Source organism: Oncorhynchus nerka, linkage group LG12 (genome assembly GCF_034236695.1).
Source record: "Oncorhynchus nerka isolate Pitt River linkage group LG12, Oner_Uvic_2.0, whole genome shotgun sequence".
Taxonomy (NCBI): Eukaryota; Metazoa; Chordata; class Actinopteri; order Salmoniformes; family Salmonidae; genus Oncorhynchus; species Oncorhynchus nerka.
In genome coordinates, this window is record NC_088407.1 from 60,248,034 (window position 1) to 60,263,864 (window position 15,831).

At 41.2% G+C, this 15,831-nt stretch overlaps 2 protein-coding genes across 5 annotated transcripts in view; one reads left to right on the plus strand and one right to left on the minus strand.

The window, feature by feature from the left end:
* The window catches only part of LOC115138484 (regulator of G-protein signaling 6-like), a 58,955-nt gene extending 55,566 nt beyond the window's left edge, over nucleotides 1–3,389 (plus strand). The window contains exons 16-18 of one of the 3 annotated variants that reach the window (XM_029675366.2): nucleotides 178–219; nucleotides 434–493; nucleotides 752–3,389. In XM_029675366.2, the coding sequence (XP_029531226.1) occupies nucleotides 178–219; nucleotides 434–493; nucleotides 752–802 (153 nt within the window). In that variant the 3' untranslated portion in view covers nucleotides 803–3,389. The remainder of the gene's footprint in view (nucleotides 1–177; nucleotides 220–433; nucleotides 494–751) is intronic. The other 2 variants (XM_029675368.2, XM_029675367.2) reach the window with 2 other exon arrangements.
* A 26-nt stretch (nucleotides 3,390–3,415) lies between these two features.
* Nucleotides 3,416–15,831, minus strand: part of LOC115138485 (zinc finger protein DPF3-like) — a 50,554-nt gene continuing 38,138 nt past the window's right edge. Inside the window, exons 5-10 of one of the 2 annotated variants that reach the window (XR_003864956.2) lie at nucleotides 9,174–9,269; nucleotides 8,178–8,241; nucleotides 6,759–6,884; nucleotides 6,201–6,329; nucleotides 5,336–6,096; nucleotides 3,416–5,151 (exon numbers count right to left, since the gene is read on the minus strand). Coding sequence is in view for 1 of the 2 variants with exons in the window: in XM_029675369.2 (XP_029531229.1) it covers nucleotides 5,933–6,096; nucleotides 6,201–6,329; nucleotides 6,759–6,884; nucleotides 8,178–8,241; nucleotides 9,174–9,269 (579 nt within the window). In the remaining variant the exon portion in view is untranslated. Of the gene's footprint in view, nucleotides 6,097–6,200; nucleotides 6,330–6,758; nucleotides 6,885–8,177; nucleotides 8,242–9,173; nucleotides 9,270–15,831 lie in introns of both variants that reach the window. The other variant, XM_029675369.2, reaches the window with a different exon arrangement.

Genomic DNA, 15,831 nt, shown 5'->3' on the forward strand with positions numbered 1-15,831 from the left:
AAATCTACACTTTCTACAGATACTATATCTCCATTTACATCTAAACTGAGACATTAGCTTACCTTTGCTTGATTATTTTTGTCACTTATTATATTCTTTGACTCCTTCAGATTTATACATACAATCATGGCTCTCTAAAACAGAAAATAAAGCAAGTGCTGTTATACTGTGTACTAGGATGATCAGCACCACAGCAGATCAAAGCATCATCTTCTCTTGGTGAGCAGCATCCCTGTGTTATTTAGTCCCCTGAAAAGGCACTCCCCCCTGCTGGCCTGGTCCCTAGCTTCTCTACCACAGCCACTGCTTCTGGCTTCATGGCCTAAAATGTGTTTTGCCTTGAAACGCTTCTAACCTTCCCTCATCTCCTCCCCTCCCCGTGTCTCTCACCGTTTCTCACCCCCACCCAACCTCCACACCACCCTGCCTCTAGTCACAGACAGAGAGTGAGCAGGGCCGTCGTACCTCCCTGGAGAAGTTCACCCGCAGTGTGGTAAGTTACCAGAAACTAGGGCTGTGACACAGGCACGCGGTCCAACGAAGACCTTTTTCAAGGTCAAAATGATTGTGAAGGCTAGTAGTACAGAGGTCTTTTACTTGCATTTCTTTTTTTTTAAATCTGAAAAGGACAGGTAAGTGCTCAACATGTTGGCAGGGATAGCTTGTCTAAGTACTTTCTTGGCACAGCAATGTACACAGACTGCATGGTTTTTCAGAAACCGAGCCACTAAGGTTTGTTTCCATCTTCCAGGGAAAGTCTTTGACGGGCAAGCGGCTGACAGGGCTGATGCAGTCCTCCTGACACTGCCTGGGCAGGAGGGGCACAGACAGACACCCCTGGAGGGGTCATGACCATGTGGGGAGAGGGGCGTGCTGGGGCAGGAGGCTCTCTTCTGAAGGGTTACAGACAGTACCATGCAGAACTGGGGTTAGGAATACTCACAGAACCACAGAGGAATGGATCATGCCAGCCAGGGCGGGCCTTGACCCACTCACTACATGGCATGCATACAGTATAGGCACACACAGTTACAGTAGGGCGACATACAAGCTCAAAGAGTCATAATGGGGTATATACATATCTATACATTTTCATCTGCCCTCACTAGGCAGTCAGCAATAAAGACAGCAGGATAACAAATCTCTCTTTTTTATATCTATCTAAATCTATATCATATTTTTTCTTATACAGTACACCGCATAATCCTGTTCACTGATGGAAATTTAAAACCTGTTATTTTTTGCAGTGATTGGGAATATATTTTTATTTGCCCATAAATCTAAGGTATTATAATTGTTATTATAGAAGCCCGGTTAAGTAACTTTGAGGGAAATTCTCCATGCTTCATTACATTCCAAGAGTAGGTATAAGGCCTTGATAGAGAATCTACAATGAATCATTGCATGTTTCATCAAAACATTTTGTTTGTTTAGCGATTCATGCTGTGGTTGGATTTTTATTGATTGAAATCATGAAGTCCAATTGAGGTCAACGGCTTATTTGTCAAAGGAGACCTGGACAAGAAAGCTCTAGTATTTTACATAGACGATCATACACTCTAGAACACCTACCATTTGATTCAATCAATATAGATAGCTATAATGTTTCAAAACCCTATCCCTTATGGAAAATGTCAATAATGTCAATGAGTTTATACATTTGTGATTTCAGCCTTATTTAGTATTTTACACAGCATCATGGGGTTTACATATTATTCTGGACCTATTCAAGCAGATACATGCCAAATAAGTGCCACATCTGATCAGTCGCAGAGATACTTAAGTGACATTCACATGCCTTACAGGCCCCTAATGAAAATAGCCCTGCATCACTACCATCTAATGGAGAGTAAAAACCATGCACAACCTCTGTGGAACATGGTGGCCTGCCCTGCCCTAACAGGTGTGGCAGGAATATTTATTTAATGTCAAATGATTTATTAACCTTCTTTAACCAGGGGAACCCATTGAGACCAGGGCCTCATTTCACCCCGCAAGCAGAGGTGTCCTACAGTATAACGTTTAACAGCCTAAGAAATTCAGTTTTATTCAGTACTAGCCTTTCTGTTGCATGAGTGTCAATGTAAACCATTACCTACATGCTCAGTCATTTATCCATAGTCCAGTCTTTGGGTCAGAGAGATGTGTATGTGCTCATCATGTTGCAAAGCCATTGTTATATTTGCCAAACAGTGTGCATGCTTGTTAGGGAAAATGCTCTGGCGGAATGGAGTTTAGGGAGTCTGAGCTGGGGAGTAAAAGTCACGTGAACAAAGACCCAGCAGGCTGCTTGATCCTCTTCTATCTTCAAACACAAAAGGGAAATGCCCTCGAGCCCCACCACTGAACAGAACAGGAGCATCACTGCTGAAAGGACAAACTCATGATATACACCTGACTGATATATTGCATCCACCCCTGGAACTGGAACATACAGTACATACCACTTCTACCCTCCCAAAGTCCTGAGCTAGAAGAGGGTATCATTCACAGCACAACAACAACTCCCTTGTGTGGTGGGAGGGGGCACATGTTCAACTCAGATCAAAGTTTATTGGTTGCATACACAGTTATGCCAGAGACAATATGAAAGACAAATCGAGAGCTAGGTACTATAATGTTCAATCTGCATTGTCAAAATTCAGTTATTGACAGTTCTGTTCAGTGTTCTCTATCTATATAGTGATCTAAATACCACAATTCATGTGAAGTTAAAAATAAAAAATTGCTTAGACCAAAGGGTTGGGAACTTTAAAGCCAATTATATCAGAATCATATTTTTTTCAGATAGAACGTTATAGTCCCAAGTTCTTGAAATACTGAGATAATTATTTCAATAAGAGTTGCTGCAATACACTGTACTGGTTAATATTTATGATTATCATAAACTGATAACCTATTGACTGTAAGGTAGAGTTGCTGCAATACACTGTACTGGTTAATATTTATGATTATCATAAACTGATAACCTCTTGACTGTAAGGTAGAGATGCTGCAATACACTGTACACTGGTTAATATTTATGATTATCATAAACTGATAACCTATTGACTGTAAGGTAGAGATGCTTCATGTATTGAGTCAGTGTTTAAAAATATTGTCGGCACAAACACAATAGTGTACAGAGTGCATTGTATATAAATCAACTCTATAGATTTCCATTATCTAAAAGCACATGTTATGGTATGGGCACATTACTATGCATGTAACATATCCAGGGAATTTGTGTTTCTAGTTTCTCAAACAGCAAGATGACTATTATCAATGTAAAATACCCATGCACCTGATATCTTGTGGGCACCAAATAATACCTTTGGACCTCTGTCTACATGGTGACCTCTCATTTACAGTATGTGGTAACATTGTAATGACTACAATAGTGTTACATAGGACTGCAGAAAAACATCCCCAAATATCCAGAGAGGGCAGTGTCTCATTCTTTATTTTCTTTCAATACAATAAAAATAGTTTAACAAAGACTTAAATTCTCTCGATTTGAGTTATTTACAGTTGAAGATAAAATGACTGGTCAAGTCCATTTCATCTCTTGGCTCTATTCCGACCCCTGTGCTTCCTTCTAACTCAGGAAGGCTTGCTAAGAGCTCTGGGGTTATTGCTGTGTCTGACTCTTTGATGAGGTATACAAGCTATGCACTAGTACATGATTGGTGGTGATGACACTTGTTTCTATACAGCCAGACATCACTGACTTCCATGAAGTGTTGGTTGGAAGTATACTGTTTCATGCTGTTTGTTCGAGGACGTCACCAGTGAGAGAAAAACAATGACCATAATAGCAACCAGGTTGTCATTTAATATGACTAACTTAAGACCTTTGAGGATACCATGGAAACACAGTAATTGATGGGGAGGTTGTTGTTGATACCAAAATAATTCTCCATTAGAAGTCCTAAAAACTGGATGAACGGGTCCCTGAGGGAATTCAGTGTTAAGAATGTTTATGTGAGTGAGTGTCTAGAGTCAACATTTAAGACACAAAATATCTGATGCGATTGGTAAAAAGACCAATAAGTAGAAGAAAGATCTGAATTGGGCTGCCCGCGTAAACGCAGCTATATAGCACTTAAGCAAAATGTCAAAAATAACATTGTTTTACAGCTTAAAGACTCCTTCTGCAATTGTAAGCAACTATCCTTGCATTATGCACACATGCCTTGTAAGTGATTCTGGACAAAAACATTTGACAAGTGAGTCAGAGGAAGGAGAAAATATGGAGTAATGTGCCCGTGAACTTGGTTGGGCACAGTTCAGAATACTGGGATTTGTTAAAGCTGGGATCACTAAAGGTGTTATTGTGATGACTAAACCATAGGGATACAATCACATAAGGCAGGCAGGGGACAGTGGCTGACAATGAATGCATCATGACGCAGAGAGAACAATCAACAGCAGTACAAATCATACGCCTGAGTAGAAGTAGGTATTGTAGAAAGACAGAGGTATAAACAAAGCCCGAACAAACAGAATAATAAAATATCCACCTCTCACCAAAATGACACTAACAACCCAAACTGTCAATATCGTGTTCAAAACAAAGGAACATAGCACGATTCTAACTTCAGGATGAAAGGGATTCAAGAAAGCTCTTGATTTGTTTGGCCCGCTCAAGTGACATTAAAAAGAGTAAGAGAATGTCTAAGTAGTCCAGAGGTTTTGTTGTATAAGTGACAGAGGAAGTCCAGCACCGCCGCTATGACAGGGGCAGAGGTTAAAGTTCAGGGTGGTTCCAGTGAGGTCACTGGGTCATCATGGCTGTCAGAGCTGGTTTCTTGCCTGGGTCGCAGGCTGGCACAGTGATGAAGTTAATGACGTCTCAGTGTCACATTGGATCCCGCCGGCTGGGCATGGTGGCCACAGCCGTAGAGGACGAAAACACAGGAGAAAAACAATACATTCTCAGGGGGGAAATTGCTTCAAAAAGAGAAAATATCGGAGTTTGGGAGGATTAGGTTATGTGGTCGCTGGCAGGCTGGCATCATAGCGGTTGGACGGATGGCTGTTTGGTGGCTGACTGTCAGACGGATAGGGTCTTTGGGCCCAGTGAAGGGGTGTGTGGAGGCCCAGTTGAGGGTCCTGAACCTCACCCCTCACTGGCTGCAAAGCCCCCTGGGTCCTCATGCCATGGTACTCCTACAAGAGACAAATGTGTCATATTGTGGAGTCACACACACTCCAAAATAGCTGACATAAAACCAACAGTTGTTTTTATCTTTGTTGATGGCAAATGCAAGGCATGAACTGATGGAATAAGAATACACCTTGTATTTAAATGAGAAAGTACTGTACTATGTTTGAATAGGACCTAGGTGCCTACCTTTCAGCTAGCCATGCCCTGCTTCTGGTATAACCCTCTGTTTAATTCACACATCAATCCTCTGCTTCACACCACTCCAGTTTCACATTATTATAATCCAGAGGGGGAAGCAGTGGAAGTCTTTCCAAACTGCATGGGGGATTCTAGTGACATCAACAAGTCGAGGGAAGGGTTTGTGTTGACATTCATTCTTCATCCAGACATTGTCATTTAACTAAATTTCAGATAAATTATTGGATTTTATTTTCTCTGGCAAATCATCCCAAAAAGAGCATAATTATATCCACATGTTCCAGTGTTTTTTTCATAACATATTTGCCTTTTCCGCTCCAGTGGAAAAATAATCCAAGAAAATCTTTCCATTTCACATAGGGAGCAAGTCATTTGTCTAGAGACACCTTCAGTTGCATTCAAAGTTAATGTAAAAAAAACACATTCATAAATTATTAAACAAGGTTCAGTAGATAACAAAATAACACTTCTTGCATTTCTCTCCTGAAATAATCACTTTAAATAAAAACATTTAAAAAGAAGCAGCAGACTTTTGCCAGAGGTTATCCATATTAAAAATAGTCTTTAAACCTAGTAAGTTCTTCTCTATCTGTATCGGTTGGACGTCCCCTTGCCGTTTGACGAGGGCTCTTCAAGCTCATCGTCCTCAAAGCCGTGAAACGTGGACGTGTCACTCTCCGAGGTGGTGCCAAACAGTTCCTCTGCCCCAGCAAACGGCCTGCTGTCCTCCTTCTCTTCTGGGCGGCCAGCTGGCAACAACAAGATGACAGGATGATGGTAGCACATAACAGCTACAGCACAGCTTAGTCATAGTCATGGTTTTGGATGCTGTGTAGCAGAGCAGGGTACTCACTGGAGCGCCGGCAGACTGAGCAGGGACCCCTCTCCACAGATTTACCCCTCTGCTTGTTGGAGCCTGGGGTGCACCGGCATGAGTCACAGTAGTTATTGGTAATGGCAGTACTACCTGGACCCTTCTGACCTGCAGAGGATGAACAGAAGGCTGGATCAGCTAGATATGAACAAAATTAAATGAAAAAAATTGTGTTTTCAAAGTCCTCAGACAGGGTTGACCTAAACATTATGCGTGTACATTGTTGGTTAAAATGGGGCTTGTGAACTTGCACTGAAGACAGAAATCACATGTTGACAGCCCAGGGGAGGTGGTTAGCCCAGGGGAGGTGGTTAGCCATGAGGCGCAGGTACACCTGATGCACTGTTACACCTACAGCTATCCCTACTTTAGCTAGTTGACTGCAACAAAGCTCAAATGAATATGCAAACTGCATACTAGGAATAGCCATGATATTTAAAAACACACATTGGCTCTCTGTGTATTTCTATTTATGTGGATGGTGAAACTAGAAGAGAGACATTTTAGAGGCCTTGAATATCAGTTTGCGTGCCTTACGTTTGTGTCGGTCAGAGCGCTGTGCGGAGGGTGACCGGGAGGACTCGGACCCCCTCTCCTCTGCCAGGTGGGAATGGGTGTAGTGGTAACTCAGCCCTGTACGGTGCATGTAACGCTTCCCGCAGACTGGGGGGGTGGCACAAAACACAGACAAAAACACTCACTTCTTCCCTTCTTAGAATGTGTCTATCAACACAGAGACATTAAGTATTGCATCTTTGTGCCACTTTCAGAGCTAGACACGCAGGGATTTGGTAAAAATTCAAAAAGACCTTTACATCACAATGTTCCCATCACTGCACTGAAAACATTAGGATCGATTTCAACATTAGGGACACTGGTAGTGTCAGGTAGTATGTTTTCAACATATGAGCATTCATGTCATTTTTTGTTGCACAATGGCTTAATCGCATCTTCAAGTATGCTCAGTAAGGTTGCCAAATAAGGTCATATCTGGTCATATCTAACAAAACATGCTTTGAGAATTTCAACAAGTTGAGTTCTGTAAATAGACTGATAGGATCCAAATGGTGGAGCTTAGCTTATCTGTTGGAGAAAGGTATGAAAATACAGGGAACTGGTTCACACCTCAGTAATACGGAACACAATCAGGAGAAACATAAACCTGATGTGGGAACAAAAGTGTTTCAAGAGTCACACAACATGGACTCATTGTTTAGAGAATGGATATATAGAGTACACCAATAAGATCACGGAGAATACTAATCAACTACAAACAAATCCACATTTCCTAAGATACCAGTAAAAGGCAACAAGTCCAGATACCAGACGTCGCTGTGTTTAACTGGTGCTTTTGTTTGGCATCTCTCTGAAATGGAGAAAACACAAAGCAAAAAAACTAACAAAAAAAAGGGCATGAGTATGTCCCACTCAGAAAGTCACCACAACAACAGAAAATCCATAACTCCTGCATAGGTTTTCCACATGCAAATGCCATGCCTACTTGAGACAGTGGCAACGCTGTCTCCTCTGTGCTTCTCATCTCTGTTAAAAAGCAAGTGGAAACACACATGGCTCTGATAAAAATGTGAGAGTTCTCCAAGGGGGATTTGAACGACTTATCTACATAGTGCTGAAATGTTAGGGTTTCATTTAGTTGGAGTTAAGACCTGATGGCTAGATCGTTGAAATGCTGTCCTGAAGGCACCACAGCACCTAATCTCTTTGTAGAAAAACATCCAGACCAGAGAAATCCATATCCATTTTTCTGATTAAAATATACTGTTTAACTAGCTTGCAGAGACATGGTAGTACTATCAGCTCTCTTCAGGAGAAGGTCTTTAACAAAACCAACCAGTTGAAATGGAGATCAAATGTCTCATGACTGGATGATATCATAATGCACCTTTTGATAAGATATGCGAGGGTGGTTGATCATTATTTGACTCATATACTTACTGTCACAGCTATATGGCTTGTCCTGGTCATCCATGTCTGTCCTCCTGCGGCCTGAAATCCGACCCTGTGGGGACAAAACAACCATCACCATGGTGACCAAGGAGACCACAGCGCTAAGCCAGCAGAAGCCATAAAGACTCAGTGATTCAAGGAAAGTGGCAAGCAGAAGTACATGACAACAAAGTGTCATGCAAATGAAAAGGAAACCTACAGTATAACCCCTTATCATACTAAACTAAAAATGTCCAACCGACAAGTTACCACCTCATAAAGGCAGATCCAGCACAATCAGGAGTGTTTCCACAGGCAAACACTAATACCCGTGAGATCAAACTGACATTTTCCTGCCAGCCAACAACTGCATATGCTAGGATATATTTCTACCCATTAGTTGAAACTATGATTTGTTAAAAGTTTTTTTTTGTGGAAAGATACACACGAGAGAATAGAAAGGGGGGAGGTGATTTGTATAACAATTTACATTTTTGTAAAAAATAAAAATAAAAAGTGAAATTTCACTTGCAAAGAAAGCAGCCAACAGATAAGCAAATTTCTACAGGTGCATTCAACTGGCTGGCAGGGTAATAAGTTAGATGGTAGTTCATAGCTACAGGTTGTCTGGTTTCCATTGTCATCAATGTCATAGTAACAGTCTGTATGAAGGAAATGTTTCTCAGGACAGGTATTTTTTTAAAGCTTATGACTGGATTGTGATGGGAAAAAAATACTAATCTATAATGTAATTCTGTCAGTATAAATACAATAGTACTTAGCCATGGTACCAAGATGATTTGATGCATTATAATGAATTGATTCAGCTCATTCTCTAGCACTGAGTGGTATTCAGATAACAGGAAGTCCTCACAGCACAGATGCCCGGATAATGAATGCAAATATAGTACCAGCGAGGGACTGAATCCATTAATTAATTATTAACTAGGGCAGTCATGTGCATTAGCAGTAGTTCACTACAGTATGTCACTGTGGATCACCTACCCTGCTTTTTCCTCTGTGTCTTTTTTTGGGGGTGTCCACGTCATAGTCCTCATCGTCATGGTAAGCATCTTCAGCTGCGTCAGCCTCCAAGACCCTCTGTGGAGAAAAAGGAATAGAGAGATCTCCCCCTTGTCTAGAGGTCAAAGACACTGCCTGAGGAAGTATAAAATAAGGTAATAAAATGTGTCCAGGATATATGGCTGTAATAAAATAAGGCTATAAACCTCTTATACTTGCTATTTGCATATTTGAGCACGTTATGACAGTATGCCCTTATAAGGGCTGACCCCATTTAGCGACTGGTCGATGGGCTGTTGGTCGACCAAGATTTATTTAGTGGAGCAGTCACAATTTTTTTTCGGGGGGGGGGGTTTCATGGTGCACCAGACACCTGTCTGATTTGCGGTGTCTCAGGGCACAAATCCATTGTAGAAACCATGGGGATGGCACAGTTTATCACCCTAAGACATGTGATACTGCAATTGTATATGGTTATATTACTGTGCTTTCGGAAAGCATTCAGACCCTTGACTTTTTCCACATTTTGTTACATTACAGCCTTATTCTAAAATGTATTGGTTTTCCTCACCTACACACACACATACACACACACACACACACAATACCCCATAATGAGAAAGCAAAATCTTATTTTTTAGAAATGTTTTTTAAAAATGTATTAAAAAATCAAAACTGAAACACATAAGTACACATAAGTATTCAGACCCTTTTACTTGTTGAAGCACCTTTGCCAGAGATTAAAGCCTTGAGCGGGGGGGGGGGCATAGTACAGCCAGTCGGGCACTTGAATCCGGCCCGCAAAACGTTAAAAAAATAAAAAAACATTTGCCTCCAACTTCGTGGTACCCAATTTACAGTCTTGTCCCATCGCTGCAACTCTCGTACGGACTCAGGACAGGCAAACGTCGAGAGACGTGCGTCCTCCGAAACACAACCTAGCCAAGCCACACTGCTTCTTGACACAATGCCCGCTTAACCCGGAAGCCAGCCACACCAATGTGTCAGAGGAAACGCTGTACATCTGGCGTCCGACCCGCCACAGGAGGCGCTAGAGCGAGATGGGACAAGGAAATCTCAGCCTGCCAAACCCTCTAACCCAGACAACGCCTCATGGGTCTCCCAGTCACGGCCAGCTGTGATACAGCCTGGAATCGAACCCAGGTCTGTAGTGACGCCTAAAGCACTGCGATGCAGTGTCTTAAACCGCTGTGCCACTCAGGGGGCCCCCTCAAATTGATTTGAACAAACAATTGGTCCCCTAAAAAATGTATCCCGCCGTTGAATTTGAAAATCCCAATGTGGCCCTCGTGCCAAAAAGTTTGCCCAACCCTGGCCAAGAGTGTTCTTGAGTATGACGCTACAAGCTTGGCACACAAGTATGTAAACCACCACTTCCCTTCGCATTATTGGCCAACGTGCAATCCTTGGAAAACAAACAGGATGTTCTACGATTAAGACTATCCTACCAACGGGACATTAAACATATCTTGTGTTTCACAGAGACTTGGCTGAACAACGACACGGATAATATAGAGCTGGCTGGCTTCTCCGTGTTTCAGCAGAACAGAGCAGCTACTCTGGTAAGACAAGGGGCGGGGGTGTGTGTATTTTTTCTAATATTAAAGAAGTCTTGAAGTATTGCTCGACAGAGGTAAAATACCTCATGATAAGCTGTAGACCAAACTATCTATATTATTCGTAGCGGTCTATTTAACACCACAAAACGATGTTGGCACTGTTCCAGACCACTGTGTGATCACGCTCTCCGTAGCCGATATGAGCATACATAGTCACTACAAATTACCTAGACTATCCTGTACCCCCACATATTGACTCGGTACTGGTACCCCCAGTATATAGCCTCATTATTGTTATGTACATTTATTTTTTATTGAGTTTATTTAGTAAATATTTTAAATCAACTCTATTTCTTGAATTGTTTTGTTGGTTAACCTGTTGCTTCTACTCGGGACGCTTGCGTCCCAACTAGAGCTCTGGAAATGCAAATGCGCTACGCTAAATGCTAATAGTATTAGTTAAAACTCAAAAGTTCATTAAAATACACATGCAGGGTATCGAATTAAAGCTACACTCGTTGTGAATCCAGGCAACAAGTCAGATTTTTAAAATGCTTTTCGGCGAAAGCATGAGAAGCTATTATCTGATAGCATGCAACACCCCAAAAGACCCACAGGGGACGTAAACAAAATAATTAGCATTTCGGCGTTACACAAACCGCACAATAAAATAGAAAACATTCATTACCTTTCACCATCTTCTTTGTTGGCACTCCTAGATGTCCCATAAACACTATTTGGGTCTTTATTTCGATTAAATCGGTCCATATAAAGCCTAGATATCGTTATATGTAGACTGTGTGATAAACGAAAAAAACATAGTTTCAAAACGTAACGTCATTTTTTTTAATTCAAAAAGTCGACGATAAACTTTCACAAAACACTTCGAAATACGTTTGTAATGCAACTTTAGGTATTAGTAAACGTTAATAAGCGATAAAATTCATCAGGAGGCGATGTAAAGATCATTAGCTGTCCGTCTGGAAAAATGTCCGGCTAGAAACTCAACGAAAATATCCGGTCCTAGACCGGAGGAGATACGGTGTCCTGCATGTGTTTGACCAAGAAAAAACTCGAAGGGAAATGACAAGACTCTAGACACCGTGTGGAAGCTGTAGGTACTGCAACCTCAGTCAATTAATTGTGGTTCACCTTTATCAATGGGTTCAAATAGCGCATGGATATATTTTCCCATTTTCAGTGATCAGTTTTTCCTGTGCTTTTCGATGTAAATGCCGTTCTGGTAAAGTCACAGCAGTGATTTAACCAGTTTTTTTAAACGTCTGAGTGTTTTCTATCCACACAGACTAAGCAAATGCATATACTATATTCCTGGCATGAGTAGCAGGGCGCTGAAATGTTGCGCGATTTTTAACAGAATGTTCAAAAAAGTAGAGGGTCGACTTAAGAGGTTAAGGACTTGTAAGTAAGCATTTCCAGGTAAGGAAATTGTATTCGGCGCATGTGACAAATAACATTTGATTTGTATTTGGAGAGTTCATTCCATTCTTCTCTGTAGATCTACTCAAGCACTATCAGGTTGGATGGGGAGCATCCAACATCTGAGATGTTTGATCTGGTTCAGGTCCGGGCTCTAGCTGGGCCACCATGCTTCACAGTAGGGATGGTGCCAGGTTTCCTCCAGACGTAGTGCTTGGCCTTCAGGTAAAAGAGTAAAATATTGAACTCCGACCAGAGAATCTTGTTTCTCATGGTCAGAGTCCTTTAGGTGCCTTTTGGCAAACTCATTATAGGGTCTTAATTTAAAAAATCTATTTTAGAATAAGGCTGTAACGTAACAAAATGTGGAAAAGAGAAAGGGGTCGGAATACTTTCCGAATAAATCTAATAGTATTTTAACATGCGCTTTCTACCATGTTGGTTATGTCAGCGCGCCATAGAATTGGCATCTTTCCCTATGTTGCTATGTGCAAAATAGCTAAATTAACCAGCATATATTGAGAACAATGCCTTAAACCCTATTCGGTCTAGATGAGTTTTACTTGGGATGGTCAGGTAATGTAAATATTAGAGATGCACGATATAAAAACTACGGTGAGCATATCGGAATCGGCCGATATTAGCTAAAAATGCCAACATCGGCCCGATGTCTAGTTTAACGCCCGATGTGCAAAACCGATGTCAAACTTGACGTGCATACCTATATAAACGCAGGTATATGATGTAATGATGCCACAGAAAATACAGCGCTACACAGAACTAAAGCAGAAAAATACTCAATCGCACACTTCCAACAATTAAAAACAAGTTCAAGTCGAACAGTCATTTGAAAGAGTAATTCATTTCAGCGAGACAACTCAAAGGTGAAATCCATTCAAACCAAGATAATGGAATTCATTGCCCTTGACAATCAACCGTTCTCTGTCGTGGATGATGTTGGCTTTCGCCGACTGGTCGAGCACCGATACACACTACCGTGTAGGCTCTACTCTTTCAGATGTTGCCCTACCAGAGTTACACAGTATTGTTGAAATTCACATCCATGAGCTACTTGCTATGGGCGTCACTGCTATTAGCTTCATGACAGACATTTGAACCAGCGATGTCAGCCCCATGAGCATGCGGAGTCTGACAGCACAGTGGATCGACGAGGATTTCATACTGAGGAAAACCGTATTGCTCAAGAATGTGCTGGTTCTCATACCGCTGCTGCCATTTCAATGGCATTTGAGAACATGTTTGAAACATGAACACTCCTAGCGCCATTCAAACAACTGACTAGAGAAATAAGCTCATCAACTGTGTCTGCAGCAGACATGACACCCTCTGTCATGGCATTGAAACGCCTGCTCAAGAAAAATGCCGACAGGCCGTGGGGTTAAAGCTTAAAGTACTCGAGGCTGTGAACAAGCGAGTCGGTGGCATTCTCTCTGAGCCTCTTTACTGTGTTGCCATCATCCTCGATGCTAAGTACAAGGACCGCTAATTCGATGCAGACAAGAAAACAGGGTTTATGTGAAATGTTACAGACACAGCTGGACAAGATGGAAACGGACACAGTGATCAGTGCGCAATGGGGAAGAGAGGCCACGGACAGACAGAGCTGAAACTTTACTGCTTGACATGTATGATGAAATCCTGGTTGAGAATGAAACGACTGAACAAATGAAAAACAGCACAGCAAGTAAGTGAAATAAATAGGTTTTGATTATGTTTTAATGGTAATGGTGACACGTAAATGCCAACAAAATAACTTTCTGGTAAGTGTGGTGTGTAACCTATAAAACAGACTAAACTCATCTCTTATCTTTGGTTTCTGTGAGGAAAAGAAGCATGGGGGCACGCTGAAACTAATCGTCGGATTACTTTATATTTCTAGAAAGTGTTTTACTCAATTATTTCGATCAGTGGTGAGCTCACCCGTGATGTGATTATTTATAAATAGTAATAGCTATTAGCTAATTCATATTGTAGTTTGTCAGCTGAGAGTTACACAAATATGACCGCTTGTGTTGCGTCAATCTTTCCTCAGTTAGCACTAGGACAAATGTAGCCTACATGATTGTGTTATGCTATAGATACTTCTGTGAATATCTGAACATTGTATCCAAAAATAAACTGCTTACATTCTGGACATAACTTTGTAAGCAGTGTGTTTTGGTAAATAGTTTCTGAAAAAAAAAAAAAAGTGAGGCTAGCTCAAATGCTGATTGTTGAGTCATTCGAAACTGGCCGTTCTAAATAAACGTTCTAATCACACGGGTGTGATCGTACGCTTCAGGGACCACTGTAGAATGATCACACCCGTGTGATGGTACGTGTGAAAGGGTTAAGGGGAAACATTTAAATGTCTTGGAATGGCCTAGTCAAAGCCCAGACCTCAATCCAATTGAGAATCTGTGGTATGACTTAAAGATTGCTGTACACCAGCAGAACCCGTCCAACTTGAAGGAGCAGGAGAAGTTTTGCCTTGAAGAATGGGGGAAAAAATCCCAGTGGCTAGATGTGCCAAGCTTAGAGAGACATACCCCAAGAGACTTCTTGCAGTTGTAATCGCTGCAAAAGGTGGCTCTACAAAGTATTGACTTTTGGGGGGGGGGGGGGAATAGTTATGCACGCTCAAGTGTTCTGTTTTTGTATTATTTCTTGTTTGCTTCACAAGAAAAAAATATTTTGCATCTTCAAAGTGTTGTGTAAATGTTGTGTAACTCAAATGACAAAATAGAAAAAAATGCCAAGGGGTGAATACTTTCGCAAACTACTATCTACAGAAATAAGATAAATAGGCAGCAGAAGCAGGATCTGAGTGTTTGTTTAATAGCCTACTGAATCTGTAAGCACCAAGCCTCATGCAACAGCAGAATGTTGGATAAAGCAATTTCACAGATTTGGGTGTTTTTAATCTTTGCTAAATTGTATTAAAGGCTATACAATTTGTTCATGTTGGAACAGACTATTATTACTTAATGTATTTAGTGTTGTTTACACTGTTCCAAACCGGCATAACAATATTGTAATCTAACACTACCTGTTTGTTACCTTTATTTAACTAGGCAAGTCAGTTAAGAACAAATTCTTACTGCCTTGTTCAGGGGCAGAACAGATTTTTACCTTGTCAGTGCGGGGATTCAATCTTGCAACCTTTCTGTTACTAGTCCAACGCTCTAACCATTAGGCTACCAGTCACCCCTAAAATAAATTTGTATTTATATAATATGCATGCAGCTCTTACTCCTATACCCTCCTTTTTCTTGATTTCCTTATTGTTATTACAATTATGATGATCATCATTATAATAATAAATCATGTTGTTATGAGAGCGCATCCTGTTTAGTCTTAATACCGTAACTTACTTACATGCTAACCAAACCGCCTGCGTGCGCCTTCGCGCGCATATTGATTTTGTTCCCCCACACCAGACACGATCAGGACACACAGGCTGCTTTTGCAACAGCTAATGGGGATCGTAATAAAATACCAAACTCCGAACGAATTATTATGGGGACAGGTCGAAAAGCATTAAACATTTGTCAATTTAGCTAGCTAGCTTGCTGTTGCTAGCTAATTTGTCCTAGGATATATTTGACCTGAAATGCACA